Source organism: Puma concolor, chromosome B1, assembly GCF_028749965.1.
Source record: "Puma concolor isolate L17-30 chromosome B1, mPumCon1.1.hap2, whole genome shotgun sequence".
NCBI classification, from domain to species: domain Eukaryota; kingdom Metazoa; phylum Chordata; class Mammalia; order Carnivora; family Felidae; genus Puma; species Puma concolor.
This window is the reverse complement of record NC_141670.1, coordinates 120,803,981-120,829,144: the sequence shown is the minus strand read 5'-3', so window position 1 is coordinate 120,829,144 and position 25,164 is coordinate 120,803,981. Positions and strand designations below refer to the sequence as shown.

The 25,164-nt window shown below is 39.5% G+C and overlaps 1 protein-coding gene across 4 annotated transcripts in view; it reads right to left on the bottom strand.

The window, feature by feature from the left end:
* The window catches only part of MANBA (mannosidase beta), a 114,210-nt gene extending 102,013 nt beyond the window's left edge, over positions 1–12,197 (bottom strand). For 2 of the 4 annotated variants that reach the window (XM_086704487.1, XM_086704486.1), the window contains exon 1: positions 11,957–12,197. In XM_086704487.1, coding sequence (XP_086560613.1) covers positions 11,957–12,133 — 177 coding nt within the window. In that variant the 5' untranslated portion in view covers positions 12,134–12,197. Of the gene's footprint in view, positions 1–3,748; positions 5,352–11,956 lie in introns of those variants that run through there. The other 2 variants (XM_025921823.2, XM_086704488.1) reach the window with 2 other exon arrangements.
* Positions 12,198–25,164: the final 12,967 nt, after the last annotated feature.

The window sequence follows — 25,164 nt, the reverse complement described above, 5'->3', positions numbered from 1 at the left end:
AAAGTCAAATGGCTACGAAGTGGTGCAGCACTGATTCAGACCCAAGACATCTGGCTCCAGAGTCCACACACTCAATCATTCCCTAATACTGCCATTAATGTCACAAATGTCGTCAACAGTTACAAAGTCAGTGCTACTACCAAGTGGGAACCAGGGGATAAACATGCTATGTAGGGCTGGTTATTTATCATTGCCATTTACCATACCTGCTGTACATCAACAGACTATGTGGCCCCACGCCATGCAAACAACATTATCCGTCCCATTTTCTCTGTAAGCTTCTGAACTTCATCTATTACATCCATTTAGAGATACATAAATTCCTTAACCAGGTATAGCGTTTCCACTCCCCAGTTCTGCTTCAATCCAATGCCTGATTCCATCCCAGACGTAATTACTTCAAATGGAGTTAAATACAGAAAAGGAAGTCTTTGCAACTATTTCACACACAGATATATCCTTGGACACTTAGGCAAAAAAAATAAATAAAGTTTAAGAAAACATTCATTTAAAAATAAGCAAAAGTAACCAATATATTAAGATACACAGATATTTGGGAGCGCCTGGGTGGTTCAGTCAGCTAAGCATCTGACTCTTGGTTTCAGCTCAGGTCATGATCTCACAGTTTCGTGAGTTTGAGCCCCACGTTGAGCTCTGCATTGTCAGTGCAGAGCCTGCTTGGGATTCTCTCTCTCTCCCTCTCTCTGCCCCTCCCCAACTCGTGCTGTCTCTCTCTCTCAAAATAAATAAACTTTTAAAAAAGATACACAGATATATAAAACCTTAATTTGTAAAAAGCAAGAAAGTGATAACTCAGAATAGCGGTTACCTTAGGGGGAGGCAAGTGATAGGATTGGGAGAGGCAAGGTAACTGCAATAGTGTTGGCACTGTGCAGGTTCATAAACTGGATGGCAGGTGCATGGGCCTTCATTTAATCATAGGCTTTAAAAGTCACAAATGCACATGTGCATAAAACTTTCCATGTACTAGATACCATATAATAAAAAGAAAAAGAAGAAAAGACTTCATAGGAAGCTGATCTACCCTAACCCACATAGGGATATTGATTTGTTCCATTCAGAAGAAGCTGCACTCTCCAAACTTGTTTATCCATTGTCAAAATGAGCTCATCTATGATTCTTACTTCAGCAGCTTCACATATACAAGAGATCCCAAATCCCTAAGTCAAAACATGTTTTTAAGTTGATTTATTTTGAGAGCAAGAAAGTACACATGCGAGCAAGGAGAGGGGCAGAGAGAGAGAGGAGAGACTTCCAAGCAGGCTCCGCGTGCTATCAGCATAAAGCCCAACGTGGGGCTCCAACTCACGACCCTGGGATCATGACCTGAGCTGAAATCAAGAGTCGGACGCTTAACCGACTGAGCCATCTAAGCACCCTCATAAGTCAAAACATTTTGATTGGCCTTAATGTTATTTTTGCTTAAAATCCTTAAACTAGTAAATACTGCTTCACATCTAACACAGCTCTAGGTAAAAAGGGGTTGTGAGTTAAGGAAACTCCTTATTTTCTGACCAAAGAGTATTAAAAGGGGAATTTAAAAGGAGAAACAAAATGATTTTCTTAGCCCACTCCACAGTGCAGGGTAGAACTCATGAAAGATTAGCATAAATGCCTGGAGAGAGATTCTTGACTGACATGAGGGTCAGAGGAGTTGGAAATCACACTTGCTCAGGAGCAAGGGTGGGCAGTTGAACAGCTGCGCAGCCATAGTTCTTGCCTCTGGGACGAAGCTAGGGGTGTGGATGGAGCTGACAGGTAAGAGCAGCAGTGGGGAGCAATCTTGTTCACATGAGTTCAAGCCCTAGCTTAGCCCTAATACCTGTGGGAGCTTGTGAAGCTCATACAACACCCCTATACTTCTGTTTTCTCAGTTCTAGAACAGAGATAATAATAGTACCTCCCAGGATCAGGATGAACATTGCAAGAGGTAACATGTGGAAGGTGCTCAGAACCATTCATTACTCACAGCAAGCATTCAACAAATGATAGCTGTCATTACTGTTATACGTACAGATCTGAAATGACTTCTATGAGATGTCAAGTGAAAGAAAAAAGTCAGTACCAAACAACATACACAGAATGCTATCCTTTATGAAGGGAAATACAGATAACTCTATATGTATATAGACATATATCATAAGATACATGAATATACACAAGAATCTGGTTAACTGTAGTTGTTTCCGTAGAAGGGAACTAGAAAACTAGGAGACAGGGACAGAAGAATACTTGCTTTGATTATGTTTCCCACCTGTAATTTTTTTTTCTTCTTCTTTTTTTGTTTTTTTTTTTTTTTTTTTTTGACAAAGAGATCATGCACACAAGCAGGGGAGGGGGAAGAGGGGGGAGAAAGAGAGAGAGAGAGAGAGAGAGACAGGGAGGGAGAGAGAGAGAGAGAGAGAGAGACTGAATCTAATGCAGGCTCCATGCCCAGGCCAGAGCCTGATCCCAGGCTTGATTTCATGACCATGAGATCATGACCTGAGCTGAAATCAAGAGTCAGACACTTAACCGACTTAGCCACCCAGGTGCCCCCTACCTTCAAATTTTTTTTATCATTACAGTTAACCCTCAGGGGTACAGTTAACAGTAAGTGCTCCTAAACCCTGCATGGTCAAAAATCTGATTAACTTTTGGCTCCCCAAAAACTTAACTACTAATAGCCTACTATTGACCAGAAACTTTACCAATAACATAATTAACATATTGTGTATGTTATATGGATTATATACTGTATTCTTACAATAAACTAGGCTAGAGAAAAGAAAATGTTAAGAAAATCATAAGGAAAACACATTTATAGTATTGTGCTGTATTTACTGAAAAAAATTCATGTGTAAATTCAAACCCACGTTGTTCAAGGATCAATTGTATTTCCTTTATCTGTTTCTAAAATCAGTTGACCTCTTTTTTAAAAAGAAAACAATAAGCAAGGTTGATAACAGTACAAATGACTTGGCCAGAATGGTTATAAGATGTTGTTGTAGGCTGGACCTACAAGTTGCACAAGTTGCAACATATGTGAGAAGAAACAAAAATGGCATCAAAATTCCAGGCCTCATTTACTGAGAAAATGTTGGTGCTCTTATTAGAAATAGGTAGAGGCGCCTGGGTGGCTTAGTCGGTTAAGCATCTGACTTCAGCCTAGGTCATGAGCTCATGGTTTGTGGGTTTGAGCCCCACATTGGACTCTGTGCTGACAGCTCAGAGTCTGGAACCTGTTTCAAATTCTGTGTCTCCCTCCCTCTCTCTCTCTCTCTCTCTCTCTCTCTCTGCCCTTTCCCCACTTGTGCTCTCCCACTCTCTGTCTCAAAAATAAATAAGTAAACATAAAAAAAAAGGAGATAGATAAAAGAAGAAAAACTAAGGATTGGGAGAGTTGAGAGAAGAGGTATCTGCATATATCGAGTTTCAATACTCCATGAAGACATTCAGGTAGAAGAGTGGAGCCAAATCTCCAGACACAAATCAGGAGGACAGAGTTAGAGATGAAGGCACCAGACCAGTTGTGGCACAGAGGTAATGGCTGAAACTAAGAGACTTCTGAGTCACAGAGAAAAAGGAAGTGATGTGTGCACTGACCCTCAGGAATTATTGCATTTATCAAGAACTTCTGGCAAATGGGATGCTTCTAGTGATATATTTTGAACAGTAGTATGTTGTGCTCATCACTGTGTTTACTGGACATCTTTAAATTAAAACAGTAATTATTCTCTTTGCTTACTATTTATTCTTGCCAACAGGCAGCGTGGGCCATGAAAAGATGCGGGTTGAATCCTTGTCCCACCATTTATTAGATGCATGATCTTAGGCCATAACTTGTGTGAGCCTCAGTCAGTATAAGTAATGATACCTTCTCCGCAGGGTTGCGGTGGGAATTATGTGAACAGGTGCACCTGAAAGGGTCAAAGAGAGTGCATTGCACATGGAAAATATTACATAGTTATTACATGCAGATGAATTTCACAGTCTAGGTTGACTATATACACCTATGGGTGATGAAGACCAGCCAGCCTAAAGATTGAACTCTCAGATGATGCTTTGATTCCCAGTGTTGGGCCATGAGAAGCAAATCCTCCTATGCCCTAAATACACCTGACAAGGCATCAAACGAAGAAGCATGTGTCCAGGTTTAAGGATCAGGATTTTCTTTTTTTTTTTTTTTTAAGTTTATTTATTTGAGATAGAGAGCATGAGCAGGGCAAAGGCAGAGAGAGAAGGAGAGAGAGGATCCCAAGCAGGCTCTGCTCTGTGCTGTCAGTGCAGAGCTGGATGCAGGGCTTGAACCTACAAATTGTGAGACAAGAGTGGGGTGTGCAACTGAGCAACCGAGGCACCCCAAGAATCAGGATTTTCTAAAGCTATCTTTAAAAAAAAAAGGCTTGGGGCACCTGGGTGGCTCAGTCAGTTAAGCATCTGACTTCGAGCCCACATCAGGCTCTGTGCTGACAGCTCAGAGCCTAGAACCTGCTTCGGATTCTGTGTTTCCCTCTCTTGCTCTCTGCCCCTCCCCCACTGTGCTCTCTTTATCTCTCAGAAATAATAAATGAATAAACTTTAAAAAAAGGCTTAAAAAACAAAAGAAAAAAGGCTTAAAAACCTTGTGATTTTCTCTTCCTCAAAACTGAATGACTATTTCTGCTCAAATTTAAACTTCAAATGCAGAGTCCTTAGCTAATTTATCTCCTCAATGCCACACGTTGTTTAAGCAGTCGAACTTCTAGAAACCCTATAGATCTTTAAATGATTCCTTTCCTAAAAGATTTTGAAATCACTTCACATAAAATGGTCCAATAAAACCAAGTATCCCATTTTTAAGTCTTTTGTAGAAGGTGAGTATGGCAACCAGAAAAAGTACCTCTTCTTTAAAAATAAATTTATGTTTGGCCATTTTGGACCATCATTGTGACACCTCCTTCTCTGAAACACAACAAAAATATTAAAATGGTGATAATGGTATTATAGTTGGAGACCCACAGTGAAATGTTTGAGAATGAAATGATGTGATATCTGGGACTGCTTCAAGTAAGGGGTAGTATAATGACTGGACAAAGAAACAAAATGGACTGTGCTGAAGCCAGGTGATGGGTAAATGGGGGTTCACTGAGTTACTTTTTTTTTTATTTGTTTGAAATTCACCATAACAAAAAGCTTTAGAAGTATATTCACATGGCAATTGCCTCTTGGCTACTTTCAGAGTACAAGAATATACAAAATCTTCTTCTCTGACCATCTGTCCCAGTTACATTATGAAGGATAGAAGGCAGTAATAAAATTTAGAGAAAAAGTTCTAAGCATTTGGTGTCTACCATTTTTTAGTACATGTAGATATTCATATATTTATAATATATTTTCTTCTATTTTTAAGTGTAGATTTAAGTGTAGAACACATCAAAATGGAATCTATATAGTTATTAAAAATTATTCTAGATCTATATTTATAGACACTTGTGGATGGAGAAAGATGTTCACCATATATTTTAAATGAAGAAGTACTTACAAAACTATTTCAGAAATTGATTTAATTTTTATATGATTGTATTTGTATATACTTAGAAAAATCTGGAAAGATACACATGAAAAATTTTACAGTGATTACTCCTGCTTTGTAGTATGCTTTTCATTATTTTTTCCTTGTTCTTTATATTTTATATTTTTGTGCATCAATTTTGTTGTTGTTGTTCAATAAGCATTAAATATTTGGAGTGTCTGGGTGGCTCAGTAGGTTAAACGTCTGACTTCGGTGCAGATCATGATTTCGCAGCTCATGAATTTGAGCCCTGCATCGGATTCTGTGCTGACAGCTCAGAGCCTGGATCCTGCTTCAGATTCTGTGTCTCCCTCTGTCTCTCTGCCCCACCTTGCTCATGCTCTATCTCTCTCTCTCTCTCTCTCAAAAATAAACATTTAAAAAAAAATTTTTTAAGCATTAAATATTTATAATGCTTTAAGAAGTAATTTTAAAAGAGGGAATGAGAAAAGTATCAGTATATGAGAATTTCATACATGAAAAACTAATGTTTTATATCAATGAACAAAAGAGAAATTGTTAAATTATGGGATATAGAAAACTAACCATTTGAAAAAAATTCAAATGGATCAATATTTTAAATATGAAAAGGAATTATAAAGTTACAAAAAAAAATATTTGTAAATATTTATTTAATTGAGAGAGAGGGAATTACTTTCAAAGCATAATATCAAACAAAGAAACAATCATAAAAGGAAAAAACCTTATAAGATTTCAGTACATAAAACTTTAAAACATCTATGTGATAAAATACATCATTAATGAATGGGACATTTTCGAAAATATGTAACAAATAAAGAGGTCTAACAAATCTATATTTTAAAAGATTAATAGCTAATAGAAAAATAAAGAACATGAATAAGTAACCGCAAATCACCAATAAACATGATAAAAATTGTTCAACCTTACTACAAAGTAAATTGTTCTTGTCTTTTATTTTTTAAATATTTTTTAATGTTTATTTATTTTTGAGAGACAGAGAAACAGCGAGAGTGGGGAGAGGCAGAGAGCGAGACACAGAATCTGAAGCAGGCTCCAGGCTCCGAGCTGTCAGCACAGAGCGCAAAGCCGGGCTTAAACTCGTGAACTGTTGAGATCATGACCTAAGCCGAAGTTGGCCGCCCAACTGACTGAGCCACCCAGGTGCCCCTGCTTCTGCTTTTTAAAATAATATCCAAATCTAGCACTTAAAATGAGCACTGGGATAAAATGATAATGGGAGCATAAAACTGTTACAATTTTTATTGAAAAAAAACTGAGAAGTACATATTATAACACTAAAAATGTGCATACCCTTTGAATCAGCAATCGCACTTCTAAGAATTGTCTAAGAAAATAAGGATATACACTAACTAAAATTTAGCTAAAAGGATCTTCACCAAAGAATAGAAAAAAATCAAGTAAGATAACAATCCAACAGTAAGTGACTGATTATAAATGGTAGCAAACGTACACAATGAAATAAAAAAGAGCCATTAAATATGGTTTGTTAGAAATATGTTTATTGTATGTAAAACTATCAAAAACACTCTATACAAAAAAGTTGTTAAACTGTAAACAATTATCAAAAGTGTATACAGACAGAAAAATTCTGAATGGATATAGTACATTTAAAAATTTTAATAGTTATCTCTGAAAGCCAGGTTTCCAAGTTTTCTTCTTCTTACTACCTATATTTTCTAATTTTGGCACAGACTCTCTGATTTGAGAGTATCTTTTATTTAAAAAGGAAAAAAAAAGCTTTTCAAACTTGCGCTACTGAGGAATTGAATAGGAAAGCTGAGACCTTTCCTAACAAGAGTCCCCTTATCTAAGCACTTATATCTTATCATCTGCCTCACAAGAATGTGACCTCCTACAAAATAGGAACTGAGTCTTACTCATTTCTTTTTTACTGTAATGCATACTTTAGTGTGTGGTATAATAGTAGGCTGAATGAATGAATGATAACCTTTAACAGGAAGCTCAAAAGACTCTCCAAGACACCTAAGATTTAGATTCTGTATAGGAAATACAGTCACCTATGAAACACCCATGCTGGCCACAGGAGCCTCTCAGTAAATATGAATTCCATTTAATCAACTGTTCAGACCGAAAAATCCTGAACTTTTCCTTGACTCCTCTTTCACACCTTATGCCCAATCCATCAACAAATCAAACTGAAATAATCCTACTGGTTCTACATTTAAATGTGTTCTCATGGCACCTGGCTGGCTCAGAGAGCTAAGCATCTGACTCTTGATTTTGGCTCAGGGCATGATCTCACTGTTTGTGGGTTCGAGCCCCACATCGGGCTCTGAGCTGACAGTGCGGAGCCTGCTTGGGATTTTCTCTCTCCCACTCTCTCTGGCCCTCCCCCATACTCTCTCTTTTAAAATAAACTTACAAAAAATATATACATTTATACATATATATACGTACACACATATATATACATATACATGTATACACACACACACACACACACACACACACACACATACATATATATAAAATGTATTTTCACAATCCTCAAAAAACTAAAAACAGAACTACCCTATGACCCAGCAATTGCACTACTAGGCATTTATCCACGGGATACAGGCGTGCTGTTTCGAAGGGACACATGCACCCCCATGTTTATAATAGCACTATCAACAATAGCCAAAGTATGGAAAGAGCCCAAATGTCCATCGATGGATGCATGGGTAAAGAAGGTGTGGTATATATATACAATGGAGTATTTACTCGGCAATCAAAAAGAATGAAATCTTGCCATTTGCATCTACGTGGATGGAACTAGACGGTATTATGCTAAGTGAAATTAGTCAGAGAAAGACAAAAATCATATGACTTCACTCATATGAGGACTTTAAGAGACAAAACAGATGAACATAAGGGAAGGGAAACAAAAATAATATAAAAACGGAGGGGGACAAAACAGAAGAGACTCATAAATATGGAGAACAAACTGAGGGTTACGGGAAGGGGTTGTGGGGGGGGGGATGGGCTAAATGGGTAAGAGACACTAAGGAATCTACTCCTGAAATCACTGTTGCACTATATGCTAACTAATTTGGATGTAAATTTAAAAAAATAAAAAATAAAACAAGTTATGAAATGCAAAAAAAAAAAAAAAAAATGTCTACACTCATACAAGCCACATGTGTAAACAGATAAACTAAGATTCTACACCAAGAAAAAAAAAAGTGTTCTCCCAGGATTTCTCACCAGTTTGCTGCTGCCACCTTGGTCCAAGCAGGAAGTTATCTCCTGTCCATTCAAAAGTAATAGTCCTGTACTTAGTGTCCATGCTTTCATTCTGCGGCAGTCTTCACATAGCCAGAATGATTTTCTAATAGGCAGATCCATTCATGCAAGTCTAAGCTCAAAACTCCCAATAAAGTCCCATCATATGCAGAATAAAATCCAAGGTGTTTCCCATAGTTTATAAGCCCTGCATGGTCCGCCCTTGATGCCTTCTTTGAACACATTCCCTTTCTCTCTGGCTTACACTGGCCAGCTCACTAATCCTGGAACTTGTGGAGCATGCTTCCACCTCAAGGCCTCTCCCCTCTCCACTCCGGCTTTTTTTCCCTCTTTGCTGAGAATGCACTTCTTCTTAAAACAGACCTTATCAAAAAGATCTCTGTTTAAAAGTCACTTTATCAAAATGGCTATCTTTAACCACTTTATTTTAATAGGAATCCTTCCCAACCAGCCTCCTATGCTCCCTTCCTTTAATCGGCTTTATTTCTCTTAGGTGCACCACCCGACATTATGTTACCTATTAATTTGCTTATTGTCTATCTCCTCCACTAGAATGTCTATTGGCACAGAGTTTGTTTCTTCACCACTCAATTTCAAGCACTTTGAATAGTGCCTGCTATGTTGGAAGTACTAAATAAATACTTATGAGATAATTAGGTAAATGAATAAGTAAATGACTTTGGCAAGATATGTTTCAAGTTCTTGTGTAAACACAGTATGGGGGCCACTGCCTGCTCTAAACTATAGAATATTTCCTGAGGGCCAACACCAAAAAAGGATGGCAATGTTGTAATAAAGCAGGTGGAATAAAAGTAGCATATTATTCAGTAATAATACTGATGTTGCTGATGATTAGGCTTGGAGTTCTCCAATTCCCAAAAGCCTTCCCTATTTCTCATCCCACTACCATTTAAAACCCACATCCAGGGGCGCCTAAGGTGGCTCAGTCAGTTGAGCATCCAACTTCGGCCCATGGTTCGTGGGTTCAAGCCCCACATCAGACTCTGTGCTGACAGCTCAGAGCCTGGAGCTTGCTTCAGATTCCGTCTCCCTCTCTTTTTCTCTCTCTGCCCCTACTCTGCTTGTGCTCTCTCTCTCTCTCTTAAAAATAAATAAACAGGGGCACCTGGGTGGCTCAGTCGGTTAAGTGTTCGACTTCTGCCTAGGTCATGATCTCGCCATTCCCAAGTTTGAGCCCTGTGTCGGGCTCTGTGCTGACAGCTCAGAGCCTGGAACCTGTTTCAGATTCTGTATCTCCCTGTCTCTCTCTCTCTCTCTCTCTCAAAAATAAAATAAACATTAAAAAAATTTAATAAATAAATGAATATTTAAAATAAATAAAACCCACATCCACCTTACTAAACTTAAAGTTCTTCTACGAATTTGAAATATTTGGCAAACAATGTATTTTCAGGAGGAAAAGTCCGTTATTTCACACTGTGAGCAACCTCCTTCTCATTAGCTGGTAACCAAACATTGTTTCTTAATATGTAGCCTCATAAAATGGAACAATCATCCTACTTGCTAAAACCACTATTTCCCATTGCCTTAATTTTATCAGTGAAATGAGGCAAGGAGAGACCCTGCCAAATAGACACAGGAATTCTCAAGATATATGAGTGAAGCCTCAGGGTACCAAGGTAGGCTGTGGTCTACGTCACAAGCAGTTTGTTAACTAAAAATAGTGGAAGTACCTAAATTTGAGAATTACTTGTTTTAAAAAATAAACTGGACTGTGGTCAGTGTCATTCATTTACAACATTCACTTCCTTTCTGATACATATTTCTTGAAAAAAAGCTAATGTGTACCAGATCATAAATTTTGCATAACCCCAGTTGACAATCGCGTCATTTAAGTACACTGTTAATGACACTCCTGAAAGTCAACCACAGTGCTTCAAAAACAATTTTTCAAAACACTGCGGTAAGAGTAGCACAGTTGAGAATCCAGGCTACTACGGAACGGAGTCAGGCCAGCCTGGGCTAGATTTCTACTTCTGCCACTTAATTGTTGTGTGATCTTAGGTAAATCCTCTAACTTCTCTGGGCTCCATAACTCCCTATCATCCATAAAATGCAAATAAGAAGATCTACTCTGTAGAGTTGTTATGGGGACTGGGACAATGCGTCAAGTACATCTTGTCCCAGGTAAACACGATTGAAAGATATTCATCAAGTACATCTTTTCCCAAGCAAGAACGATTTTAATTTTTTAAATGTTTTTATTTATTTTTGAGAGAGAGCGAGAGCAAGCAGAGGGAGGAGTGGAGAGAGAGGGGGACAGAGGATCTGAAGTGGGCTCTGTGCTGGGCTCGAACTCACCAACTATGAGATCATGATTTGAGCCCCCCAGGCGACCCTCTATCAGAGCAAGAACAATTAAAGAATGGGAAAGCCACATGCAGCTGACGGAACCATAAAAAGAGCAGAGGGTGGAAAAGTTGTTTGCAAACCTCTGCACACAACAAACCTCTTGTCCTCAACAAGTGGTCTATAAATTGGACAACTATTAAGACACACTCACACACGCATCACATGCCCTAAGAAACATCTTTCTTCGTATCCCAATCAGCCTTAAAAATTATTTAGCCTTTACACTAGCACTAGTAATCCAACCTTACACTTACTTGTACATCTCATTCTCCTCACCCTACATGCTGCATCATTCCCAAATCTGACTCCCTGAGGCCTACAAGCAAAAGAGAAAAACTGAGACATTACTCAATATAGTTAACAGTTGGCAAAACTATTGTCCCCTGAAGTGTCCACACAGTAAAACAGGAATCCCCTGCCTTATGCTTTGTCAGTAACAGGACCTTTCTACACACTCTTCAGTGGACAGCTATGGCAATAGGAAAACCGCCAGTAGAAATACTGTTTGCCCTGTACGAACTTCCGCTTTCCAGAATCATCGACGTGCCTGACTGGCTCCGTCTTATTTCCACCAAGCCCGGAAGCCACCGGTGCTCTCTGCCAACAGAAGGCAAACTGCTTCAGCATTTCCCTGCCACAGACCAGAAGAGGCAAAAGGAAAGTTAGATCTAAACCCGGGGAACAAAGCCCAAGGCTTGGGGGCTGCCAAGCCGTTCCTTGGCCCCTCTCACCACGAGGGGCACGCGGTGCTGGCTCCGGCGGGGCGGCCGCACGCAGTACCTGGATGAGGCCCCGCTGGAACAGGGCGCTGTGCACGCAACCGGGGACCCTCCCCGGCAGCTCCAGCGAGCCGTTCCCGCTGCGGATCCTCCAGCTTCCCCGCAAGCTGAGGCTGCGGGCTGCGGCAGTGGGCCCCGCCCCGCACAGGGCGAGCAGCAGAAGCAGGCGGAGGCGCATACCGCGAGCAGCAGCCGCGATCCCTAAACAGGAGGCCGCGGAAGCACGGGTCCCCTCGGCAGAGGCCGGGGCTCTGGCGCTCCCCCGCCCGGGCCCCGCCCCCAGGTCAGCTGAGCTGTGGGGACCCGCCCCGGCTCCCACGGCAACGCGGGTGGGCGGAGAGCGCAGATCCCCTGCAGACCGGCAGAAGCCGGTCCTGGGCTGGTACCTCTGCAGTCTGAGCACTGCTCCGCGCTTTTACCCGCCGCTCCAGTGTCTTAACGAGAGGCGAGAACTGTGCACGGTAATTGGGACACCCAGTTTCCTGGGCACAAAGTGGTGCGCAAAGCCTCGGAAAGCTCAAGAACACAGAGTAGGATGACAAGACACAGCTAGAGAGGCTCCTGACTGCTTCAGAGAACCGAAACACCGAGACACTCACCACCTCATTCCCCCCAAACTTCCCCAGACGCTCATCCACGCTGCAGGTGTCTTCCTGGAGGTGGTAACGCTCACCTCCTGCACCTCCATAGGTTGGTCTCAGGGCGTACTCCCACCCTTCGAAGAGTAAACAATAACTAAAATTGCCTAGGGGCACCTGGGTGGCTCAGTCGGTTAATCGTCCGACTTCAGCTCGGGTCATGATCTCGCGGTCCGTGAGTTCAAGCCCCGCATCGGGCTCTGTGCTGACCGCTCAGAGCCTAGAGCCTGTTTCGGATTCTGTGTCTCCCTCTCTCTCTGACCCTCCCCCGTTCATGCTCTGTCTCTCTCTGTGTCAAAAATAAATAAATGTTAAAAAAAAATTTAAAAAAATAAATAAATAAAATTGCCTAATTCGTAGGGTCATTGTGAGAGCTGAGAAAATCCGTGTACAGCGTGCAGCATAAAGCCTGGCCCAGAGATAGAACAGCACCTTCGTTAATGTTAGTGGACTACGACCCTCTGTTTTATAAAGCCTCACAGAGGCGGCCTCCTGAGGTTTCAGAAACCTGCACTAAATGTGCAGGCAAATGTAAAATCCTCTGCTGCTCACCAAGTGTGGGACTTCAACTGGAAAGTGTCCTGAACTAAAAAATGTGGACAGTGCACCTTGTTTTCAGGTTGTTATAAGCATAAAATGAGTTGACATGTATTCGAGGACTGTGGGAGAACTTAAAAACGTGGAACAAACACTTCATTTGAATACCAGAAGGAGAGGAGCCATAATGAAGGTAACAGTAAAGCCTTTAATCACTTACTGTGATGGTATAAACAAAAGGCTAAAAGAGACCAGATGTCAACTCCCCCCTGCTTCATTTCCCCCATAAAATGACATGCCAGTTGAGGGTCAGGTGGATCAGCAGAGATGTGGGGTTGTCTCACTGTTGAGGGAACCCTGAACAAAAGGCTCTGGCTGCTGTATGGACCCTGTAGATGACGAGGTGGAGGAAGGGTTAGGAATAGGAAGTAACTGGGTACTGAGCCTGAGTAGGAATAAATGTGTTCAAGGTTTCCCACTTGTCCTGCCCGATAAGGAAGGAGATACGAGCAGAGTCACCTGAACAAGATCTCTGCCCAAGGCCTCAGATAAAGAGACCTTGGAATGACTAGGAATGATGTTACTGGAGCTAGGAATGTAAATATGTGAAGAGCATGAAGAGCCAGAGGGACATCAGTCCTTAACTGCAACTTCTTTTAGAGATTGTAATACTTTAGCTGTATACCAAGCATGGGATGAAGGAATGGCTTTTTCCCACAACGCCTGTGTCAGGTAAAGCCTTTGTAATTGCCTATAGTCAGACCTGAAAAATTACACTTACGTCATGTGATCCAACAGATCTGCTAGTGCTAGAGATTTATCCATGGAGGTTATATAGAGTTTGGGGCAAACTCCAATAGAAGAGTCACAGTACAGATCCTTATATCCTAAAACAAAGCTATGCAATTCACCATAAAGAACTACTCTGAAAAATAGGTCCTAGTATGCTACTAGGTCTTAACAAAGACCAAACACCTGACCGTGGTACATTAAAGGACTATGAAGCCTCAACTGAGGATTATCAAATCAACCAAGTCATAGAACTGGGCAGGGGCACCAATGTCCCATTGTATGTAGGAAGTGATATATTCAAACTCGAGCAAAGCCCAGAGGACTCGAGTAAACTACAATAGCCTTCTACATCATGAATCAGTGCTGCACTGATGACCTCATGGGGAGTCCCTTATGATCAACTGATAGAGGCCTGATTCACATGTAGGCTGGTGCAATATATATTGGAAATAGCCATAAAAGGTTAGCTGCCACATTACAGTCCCATTCCGGAATGGCCCTGAATGACATTTAGTGAAAGAAAATCTCAGCACACAGAGTTAGGAGACTTATGTTTGATTTTTCACCTCATGTGAAAGGAGAGGTAGCCTGAGATACAGTTATATATTGACACCTGCGTAGAGTCAAGTCTTGCTTAAAACAGCCTTAAAAGAAATGAGGATGGAAGATGGGGGATATGGAGGTCTGAGTAGATAATATGTGGATGGACCCTGTAGGAGTGGACACAACATATGCAGTTTTGTTGTGTCTCACGTTAAGGTTCACAAGAGAACATGTACCACAGAGGAGGGTCTTGACAATCAAGTATATAGAAAGACTGGTCCTTTCTATATACTTGATCCACTCTGGTGGATTTTAGCCAGCGTGTCTGTGTACCACTCCAGTATTTGGCATTGAGCACATGAGGAAAGTGTCCACAGTAGCAAAGATGAAAGGCATGCACGTACCTAGCAACATGGGATTTCTTTCACCAAGGACGATCTTACTGAGCTCTACACAGTAAACTAGAGTAAACTACATGAATAGGTGGTCTAGCCTTCTACATCCTTTATCAATGTTCTTTGCTGAGCTCTGGACAATGGTACCGGCCAGCCACCTGTTGGCAGATTGATTACACTGGACCCCTTCCTCCTTGGTGGGGCCATCAAATTGATTTACTGAAACTGATACATATTCTGAAAATGTTCTGCCTTCCTTGACTGCAGTGTATCCACTAGCACCATCCTAGAGTTATAGAATTCATTCTCTTGAAATGGTATCCCTACAACATTGTCTTAAACAATAGACCCACTCAAAAAATAATTAAATAAAATAAAATAAAATTTAAAAGGAAAATAGATCCACTCAATGTCAAAGGAAATGTGAAGATGAGCTCACGAACTTGAGAATCACTGGTTTTACCGAGTACCCAATTGCCCAAGAGCAGCCAACCTAAAACAAAACAAACAATAACAATAACAACAAAACAGTGCAATGGCCGGTGGAAGTCTCAGCTTAGATGTCAGCTGGAGGGCGGCACCTAATGGGGTTGGAGCCCTTCCTTTAGAATGCAGTATATGCACTAAACTCTGGCGAATATAAAGTGGTGTGTGCCCCAGAACTAGAGTATACAGGTATAGGAACCAAGATGTAGAAATAGCCGTTGCCTCTCTTGTCATCATTATCAGTGACTCACTAATGGAATTTGTGTTTCTTATCACTGAAACTGTTGACTCTGTTAGGTTAGAAGTCTTGGTTCCAGGGGTTGGGGAATATACAAGGTTCCACCCAATTGGAAGTTGTGACTAGTATTTTGGAGTCATTTTGGGTTCCTTATTCTGTTGGACAAACAGATAAAAAATGGAGCTAATGTACTGGCTGGGGTAATGAATTCTGATTACCAGGTGAAGCTAGAGTTGCTACAACCTAATGAAGGCAGGGAGGATTATGTTTGGAACCTTGAGTAGTCAGTGGAATATCTTCTACCACTTCCATGCCCAATATTAATTATCAATGGGAAATTACAGTAACCATAATCCAACAGAACCAAAACAGCCTAGCATGGCAACCCACATGGGCCTTGTAGCCCCAGGACTGAGGCCAAATCCAATCAGTCCCATGGTTATTCTGGCCCCTATCATCACTTTAAATCTCAGATGAGACATCATGCCACAGAACCTAGCATCAGACTTTCCCAGCATCTGCCCAAAGGTACTTTCCCACTGTCTCTGACTCACTTCCTTTTTCCTACACTCTCACTATTCTGGGATTGTACCTCCCTGCAAAACATTAACAGTTAAGCTTTGCCTCCATGTCTGTTTGCTAGGGAACTCCAACAAGGACAATATTCTCTCCCAATTTCTATTCATTAGATTACTCAATCATTCCAGGGGGTCCAATGAAAATTAGACATCCAGAGCTATTCAATAGAAATATAATGGGGCACCTGGGTGGTGCAGTCGGTTAAGCGTCCGACTTCAGCCAGGTCATGATCTCGCGGTCCGTGAGTTCGAGCCCCGCGTCGGGCTCTGGGCTGATGGCTCAGAGCCTGGAGCCTGTTTCTGATTCTGTGTCTCCCTCTCTCTCTGCCCCTCCCCCGTTCATGCTCTGTCTCTCTCTGTCCCAAAAATAAATAAACGTTGAAAAAAAAAATTTTAAGAAATATAATGTACAACTCATAAATAATTTTACAATGTCTAGTAATCACATTTCTTCTTTTTTTTTTTTTTTGATGAATTTTTATTTTTAAGTAATCTCTACATCCAAACGTGGGGCTCGAATTTACAACCCTGAGATCAAGACTTGCACGTTCTGCCAACTGAGCCAGCCAGGTGCCCCTAATATAAGGTTTTAAAATCTTTTGTGCATTTTATAATTACAGCACATCTCAATTTGAATGCTAACTTTTCATCTGTATTCAATTTCCTATGTTTTACCCTGAAAAAAAATTCACATACCAAATTTGTTCTGAAATATTGGGGGATGATTCTCCATGGATCTCATATTTCTGAACATCTTATGAGCAATGGCACTGGATACTTTTGTTTCTGGACTATCTTGGAAAGGATATTTGTATTTCAAACAGCCTTGGAAGAAGGATGCCCATGTCTTAGCTCAGGTAGTCAGGCAGAGAGCAAATTCTCCCTTCCTCTGCCTTTTTGTTCTATTTAGGCCCCCAGTGGAATAGATGATGCTGATTGAAATCCAGGAGGACAATCTGATTTACTTAGCCTACCGATTCAAATGCTAATCTCTTCTGGAAACATCCTCACAGACATACCCAGAAATAATGTTTAATCAGTTATGTGGGCATCCTGTGGCCTGGTCAAGGTGATGCATAAAATTAACCATCACAGTTCAGTGAGTTGGGCAAATGTATATACTTGTATAATCACTACCCCCATTAAGATATAGGACATTTAATCCTGGAAAGTTTCTTTGTGCTTCTTTCTAATCAAATGCTCCCCATCCCAGGTAGCCACTTTTCTGATTTCTATCACCATAGTTTAGTTTTGTCTCTCTTTGAATGTCTTGCAAATGGAATTACACACTATATATATATATGTGTGTGTGTGTGTGTATATATATATATATATATATATATATATATATATTTACTTCTTTTGTTCAATATGATGTTCTTCAAATCTATCCATGTAATTCATTCTTATTCTTGAAAAATCTTTTTCTTGGTATAGTCTTCTAGGGTGATAATTATCTTTTCTCAGTGCATTGAAGATAATATTCCACCATCTTCTGTTTCTAAGATTTACTGAGAAATCTTTCATTTTTGCTCTTGAGTCAGTCTACTTATTGTTTCTTTGCAGTAATCTACTTTACAACAGAGGGAGTAGCAGCTCTGTCTGGACCCCTGGACCACAGGGGGGATGCACACAGGCTGTGCAGAGACTTGTAGAAGTGAGTTCTGGTGTATGACCCTCCAGGACACAGGAAGCTGCGTACAGGCCATACAGAAATATTGGTTTCCATGTCAAGAGGCCTGCAAAAAGATCATCACTGGCCAAGGCTGCAAGGTCACGTACGAATTGTTTCTAGCCCTGTGGACCTTCACTGAATGTCTTCACATCCATACCAGCCAACCACCAGCCCACACCAGGAATTTCTAGAGAGCCTCTTTTTTCCCACAATATCCCTCCAATACCCTCTACTGAGAAATCTTAACAACATTTTCATTTTAAAGGAGAAATGCTTAAAGGAACTCAGTTAGTTATCACCGCATACCTCAAAGATATTGTGGGTTTTGTTCCAAAACACCACAATAAAGTTAGTATCTCAAGAAAGCAAGTCAAATTAACTTCTTGGTTTCCTAGTGCATATAAAAGTTATGTTTACACTATGCTGTAGTCTATTTTATATGCAACACTATTATATCTAAAAAAGCAATATATATACCTAATAATTTTAAAATACTTCAGTGTTAAAAAGACTAACCATTATCTGAGCACCAGTTTTCATTCCCACCAACAGTGCACAGCAAGTCATAATCACTGATCACAGCTCACCATAACAAATACAATAATAATGAAAAAGTTTGAAATATTGCAAGGTTTACCAAACTGTGACATGGAGACACAAAGTGAGCAAATGTTGTTGGAAAAAAACGGAGCTGATAATAATGGCTGCTCAATGTAAAGTTGCCACAAATTTCAATTTGTAAAAAATGCAATATCTGTGAAGCAATAAAATGCCTGTATGCCTATATGTTGAAAAGCACATTTGGAGCCTAGAGGCAATAAATTGAACTCAAGCTCCAATTAGACATTTTAGACTTACTTATGTCTCTTTCCATGTTTCTTAGACTCTGTCTTATTTTAGATCTCTCTGTGCTACATTCAGAATTTCTTCATATTTTCAACTGCTCTAAATTTTTTCTTCAGCTGTGTCTATTGGGTATTAAGCCTATTCTTAGAGTTTCAATTTCAATTACTCTGTTTTTCTTCTGCAAGTACTGCTTTTTATTATTTTTTCAAATCTGACTTGTCATTTTATAGTCTCTTGCTTTTTATATTTCATTTTTTTCAATATATGAAAGTTATTGTCGTATTGGTTTCCATACAACACCCAGTGCTCATCCCAAAAGGTGCCCTCCTCAATACCTATCACCCACCCTCCCCTCCCTCCCACCCCCCATCAACCCTCAGTTTGTTCTCAGTTTTTAAAAGTCTCTTATGCTTTGGCTCTCTTCCACTCTAACCTCTTTTTTTTTTTTTTTTTTCCCTTCCCCTCCCCCATGGGTTTCTCTTAAGTTTCTCAGGATCCACATAAGAGTGAAACCATATGGTATCTGTCTTTCTCTGTATGGCTTATTTCACTTAGCATCACACTCTCCAGTTCCATCCACGTTGCTACAAAGGGCCATATTTCATTCTTTATCATTGCCACGTAGTACTCCATTGTGTATATAAACCACAATTTCTTTATCCATTCATCAGTTGATGGACATTTCGGCTCTTTTCATAATTTGGCTATTGTTGAGAGTGCTGCTATAAACATTGGGGTACAAGTGCCCCTGTGCATCAGTACTCCTATATCCCTTGGGTAAATTCCTAGCAGTGCTATTGCTGGGTCATAGGGTAGGTCTATTTTTAATTTTCTGAGGAACCTCCACACTGTTTTCCAGAGTGGCTGCACCAATTTGCATTCCCACCAACAGTGCAAGAGGGTTCCCGTTTCTCCACATCCTCTCCAGCATCTATGGTCTCCTGATTTGTTCATTTTGGCCACTCTGACTGGTGTGAGGTGATATCTGAGTGTGGTTTTGATTTGTATTTCCCTGATGAGGAGCGATGTTGAGCATCTTTTCATGTGCCTGTTGGCCATCTGGATGTCTTTTCTTTGGAGAAGTGTCTATGCATGTTTTCTGCCCATTTCTTCACTGGATTATTTGTTTTTCGGGTGTGGAGTTTGGTGAGTTCTTTATAGATTTTGGATACTAGCCCTTTGTCTGATATGTCATTTGCAAATATCTTTTCCCATTCCGCTGGTTGCCTTTTAGTTTTGTTGGTTGTGTCCTTTGCTGTGCAGAAGCTTTTAATCTTCATAAGGTCCCAGTAGTTCATTTTTGCTTTTAATTCCCTTGCCTTTGGGGATGTGTCGAGTAAGAGATTGCTACGGCTGAGGTCAGAGAGGTCTTTTCCTGCTTTCTCCTCTAGGGTTTTGATGGTTTCCTGTCTCATATTTAGGTCTTTTATCCATTTTGAGTTTATTTTTGTGAATGGTGTCAGAAAGTGGTCTAGTTTCAACCTTCTGCATGTTGCTGTCCAATTCTCCCAGCACCATTTGTTAAAGAGACTGTCTTTTTTCCATTGGATGTTCTTTCCTGCTTTGTCAAAGATTAGTTGGCCATACATTTGTGGGTCTAGTTCTGGGGTTTCTATTCTATTCCATTGGTCTATGTGTCTGTTTTTGTGCCAATACCATGCTGTCTTGATGATGACAGCTTTGTAGTAGAGGCTAAAGTCTGGGATTGTGATGCCTCCTGCTTTGGTCTTCTTCTTCAAAATTCCTTTGGCTATTCGGGGCCTTTTGTGGTTCCATATGAATTTTAGGATTGCTTGTTCTAGTTTTGAGAAGAATGCTGGTGCAATTTTGATTGGGATTGCATTGAATGTGTAGCTAGCTTTGGGTAGTATTGACATTTTGACAATATTTATTCTTCCAATCCATGAGCACGGAATGTTTTTCCATTTCTTTATATTTTCTTCAATTTCCTTCACTTGCTTTCTATAGTTTTCAGCATACAGATCTTTTACATCTTCGGTTAGATTTATTCCTAGGTATTTTATGCTTCTTGGTGCAATTGTGAATGGGATCAGTTACTTTATTTGTCTTTCTGTTGCTTCATTGTTAGTGTATAGGAATGCAACTGATTTCTGTACATTGATTTTGTATCCTGCAACTTTGCTAAATTCATGTATCAGTTCTACCAGACTTCTGGTGGAGTCTATCGGATTTTCCATGTATAATATCATGTCATCTGCAAAAATTGAAAGCTTAACTTCATCTTTGCCAATTTTGATGCCTTTGATTTCCTTTTGTTGTCTTCTTGCTTTTTATATTTCAAATTTCTTTTTTTTCTGGCATAATGGTCAAGAGGTAAGATTCTGGAATTTGATTACCTGGACCTAAATCCCAACTTCTGTTATTAGCTGAGTAACCTTGGGTAAGTCATTCAGTCTTTTTGTCACTTAGTTCCCTCATCTATATAGCAGGGGTAAGAATATAAATATATTAATTTATAAATAAGTATATAAGTTTATTGATAATAATGTAAGTATATAAATAATAAGTATATATTTTCTATGAGAATTAAGAATTAATATATTCAAAGAATTCAGAATACATACATATATATTCAGAATATATGTATTCAGAATACATATATATATATATATATATATATATATATATAATATATATATAATTGAGGTAAAATTCACATAACATAAAATAAACCATTTCAAAATGTGCAATTAGCAGCATTTGGTACATTAACATTGTGTTGTGTATCCATCACCTCTATCTAGTTCCAATTTATTTTTGACACTCACAAGAAACACACCATATCCATGAAGCAGTTACTCCCCATTCTCCACCACTACCCTCCATGCCCCTGGCACACATTAGTCTGCTTTTTGTCTGTAGAGATTTAACTATTCTGGATGTTCATGTAAGTGGAATCATATTAAGAAGTTATTTTTTTGTTTGTTTTCCCACATGCTTATTTTTAAAAATTTTAATTCCAGTATAGTTAATGTAGTGTTAAATTAGTTTCAGGTGTACAATATATTGATCCAACAATTCTGTACTCAGTGCTCATTGTGGTAAGTGTAGTCTTAATCTCTTTTACCTATTTCATCCATTCTCCCACCGACCTCCCCTCTGGTAGCCATCAGTTTGCTTTCTATAGTTAAGAGTCTGTTTTTTGGTTTGTCTCTTTTTTGTTGTTTTGTTTCTTCTTTTGTTTGTTTTGTTTCTTAAATTCCATATATGAGTGAAATCATATGATATTTGTCTTTCTCTGACTGACTTATTTCACTTAGCATTATACTCTTTGGATCCATTCATGTTGTTGTAAATGGCAAGATTTCATTATTTTTTATGGCTGAGTAATATTATACACACACACACACACCATTTCTTCTTTATCTATTCATCAATTGGTGTACACTTAGGCTGCTTCCATAGTTTGGCAATTGTAAATAATGATGCAATAAACATAGAGGCGCATACACATTTTCAAATTAGTGTTTTCATATCTTTGGGTAAATTCCCAGTAGTGGAATTACTGGATCATATGGTAACACTATTTTTAATTTTTTGAAGAATCTCCATACTGTCTTCCATAGTTTTGCACTAGTTTTCATTCCTGCCAACAGTGCACAGGTTCCCCTTTCTCCACATCCTTGCCAACAATTGTTGTTCATGTGTTTCTGATTTTAGCCATTCTGACAGCTGATATCTCATTGTAGTGTTGCTTTGCATTTTCCTGATGACTACTGATGTTGAGAATCATCTCTTTTGAACATCTATATGTCTTCTTTGGATAAATATCTGTTCTTGTCTTATGTCTATTTATGTCTTATGCTCATGTTTGAATTGGATTATTTGGTTTTTGGTGTTGGGTTGTATAAGTTCTTTATATATTTTGGATGCTAACCTTTTATCAGATATGTCATTGCAAATATCTTCTCCCATTCAATAGGATGTCTTTTAGTTTTGCTGATTGTTTTTTTCACTGTGGAGAAGCTTTTATTTTGTTGTAGCTCCAATAGTCTATATTTTTGTTTTTGTTTCCCTTGCCTCAGGAGACATATCTAGAAAAATTTTGCTATGGCCTATGTCAGAGAAATTACTGCCTGTGCCCTCTCCTAGGATTGTTACAGTTTATGGTCTCACATTTAGGTCCTTAATCGATTTTGAGTTTATTTTTTATATGGTATAAGAAAGTGGTCCATTGTCAATTTTCTCCATGCAGCTGTCTAGTTTTCCCAGCACCATTTTTAAAAAGACTGTCTTATTCCCATTGCATCTTCTTGCCTCCTTTGTCAAAGATTAATTTACCATATAATTATGGGTTTATATCTTTCTAGGCTCTCTTTTCTTTTTTTAATTTTTTTTAAATTAATGTTTATTTTTGAGAGAGAGACAGAGTGTGGGTGGGGGAGGGCCAGAGATAGAGGGAAACATGGAATCCAAAAGCAGGCTCCAGGCTCCACACTGTCAACACAGAGCCGGACACAGGGCTCGAACCCACAAACCCATGAGATCATGACCTGAGCTGAAGTCAGACGCTTAACTGACTGAGCCACCCAGGCTCCCCTCTAGGCTCTCTTTTCTGTTCTCTTGACCTATGTGTCTATTTTTGTGCCAGTGCCATACCGTTTTGATCACTACAGCTTTGTAATATAATTTGAAATCTGGAATTGTGATACTTCCATTTTCATTCATCTTTTTCAAGATTGTTTTGACTATTCGGGGCCTTTTGTGGTTCCATACACATTTTAGGATTGTTTGTTCTAGTTCTGTGAAAAATGCTGTTGGCATTTTGATAGGGATTGCATTAAATCTGTAGATGGCTTTGGATGTATGGATATTTTAACAATATTTGTTCTTTCAATCCATGAGCATGGGATATCTCTCCATTTGTGTCATCTTCAATTTCTTTCATCAATGTTTTATAGTTTTCATTTTTTTTTAATTTTTTTTAAAGTTTATTTATTTTTGAGACAGAGAGAGACAGAGCATGAACAGGGGAGGGGCAGAGAGAGAAGGAGACACAGAATCTGAAACAGGCTCCAGGCTCTGAGCAGTCAGCACAGAGCCTGACGCGGGGCTTGAACTCACGGACCGCGAGATCATGACCTGAGCCGAAGTCGGACGCTTAACCGACCGAGCCACCCAGGCTCCCCTATAGTTTTCAGAGTAAAGGTGTTTCACTTCCTTGATTAAGTTTATTCATAGGTACTTTATTGTTTTTGGTGCAATTGTAATTGGAACTGCTTTCTTAATTCTCTTTCTGCTACTTCATTATTGGTATACAGAAATGCAACTCTTTGGATCCATTCATTGCTGTACAGAAATGCAATCAGATTTATACTGATTTTGTATCCTGCAACCTTACTGAAATCACTTATCAGTTTTAGTGATTTTTTGAGGAGTCTTTAGGGTTTTCTATATATAGTATCATGTCATTTGTAAATAGTAAAAGTTTTACTTCTTCCTTTCCAATTGGGATGTCTTTTATTCTTCTTCTTGTCTGATTGCTGTGGCTAGGACCTCTAGTATGATGTTAAATAAAGGTGGTGCAAGTGGATATCCTTGTCTTGTTCATGATCTTAGTTGAAAAGCTCTAAGTTTTTCACCATTGAGGATGATATCAACTGTGGGTTTTTCTTTTTCTTTTTTTTTTTTAATTTTTTATTTTTGAGACAGAGAGAGACAGAGCATGAACAGGGGAGGGGCAGAGAGAGAAGGAGACACAGAATCTGAAACAGGCTCCAGGCTCTGAGCAGTCAGCACAGAGCCCGACGCGGGGCTCGAACTCACGGACCTTGAGATCATGACCTGAGCCGAAGTCGGACGCTTAACACACCCAGGCGCCCCAACTGTGGGTTTTTCATATATGGCTTTTATTATGTTGAAGTATGGTCCTTCTAAACCTTCTCTGTTGAGGGTTCTTACCATGAATGGATGTTGTAATTGGTCAAATACTTTTTCTGCAGATATTGAAATAATCATATGGTTTTTATCCTTCTATTGTTTTTTTTTAAGTTTCTTTATTTATTTTTGGGAATGGAAGGGGCAGAGAGAGAGAGAGAGAGACAGAGAGAGAGAGAGAGAGAGAGAATCCTAACCAGGCTCTGCACTTTCAGTGTGGAGCCCAATGTAGGGCTCAAACCCACAAACTGTGAGATCATGACCTGAGCTGAAATCAAGAGTTGGACACTTAACTGACTTGAGACACCCAGGTGCCCCTATCCTTAACCTACTTGAACCACCCAGGAACCCCTATGCTTTTTGTTGTTGATGTGATTGATTTGCAAATATTGATTGCAAATATTGAACCACCTTGCATCTCAGGAATAAATCCCACCTGATTGTGGTGAATGATTTTTTTAAATCAAAATATTTTTTTTTCAGAAATAGATTTAGTGATTCATCATTTAAATATAACACCCAATGCTCATCCCAACCAGTGTCCTCTCTAATGCCCCTCAACCCTTTAGCCCTTCCTCCACCC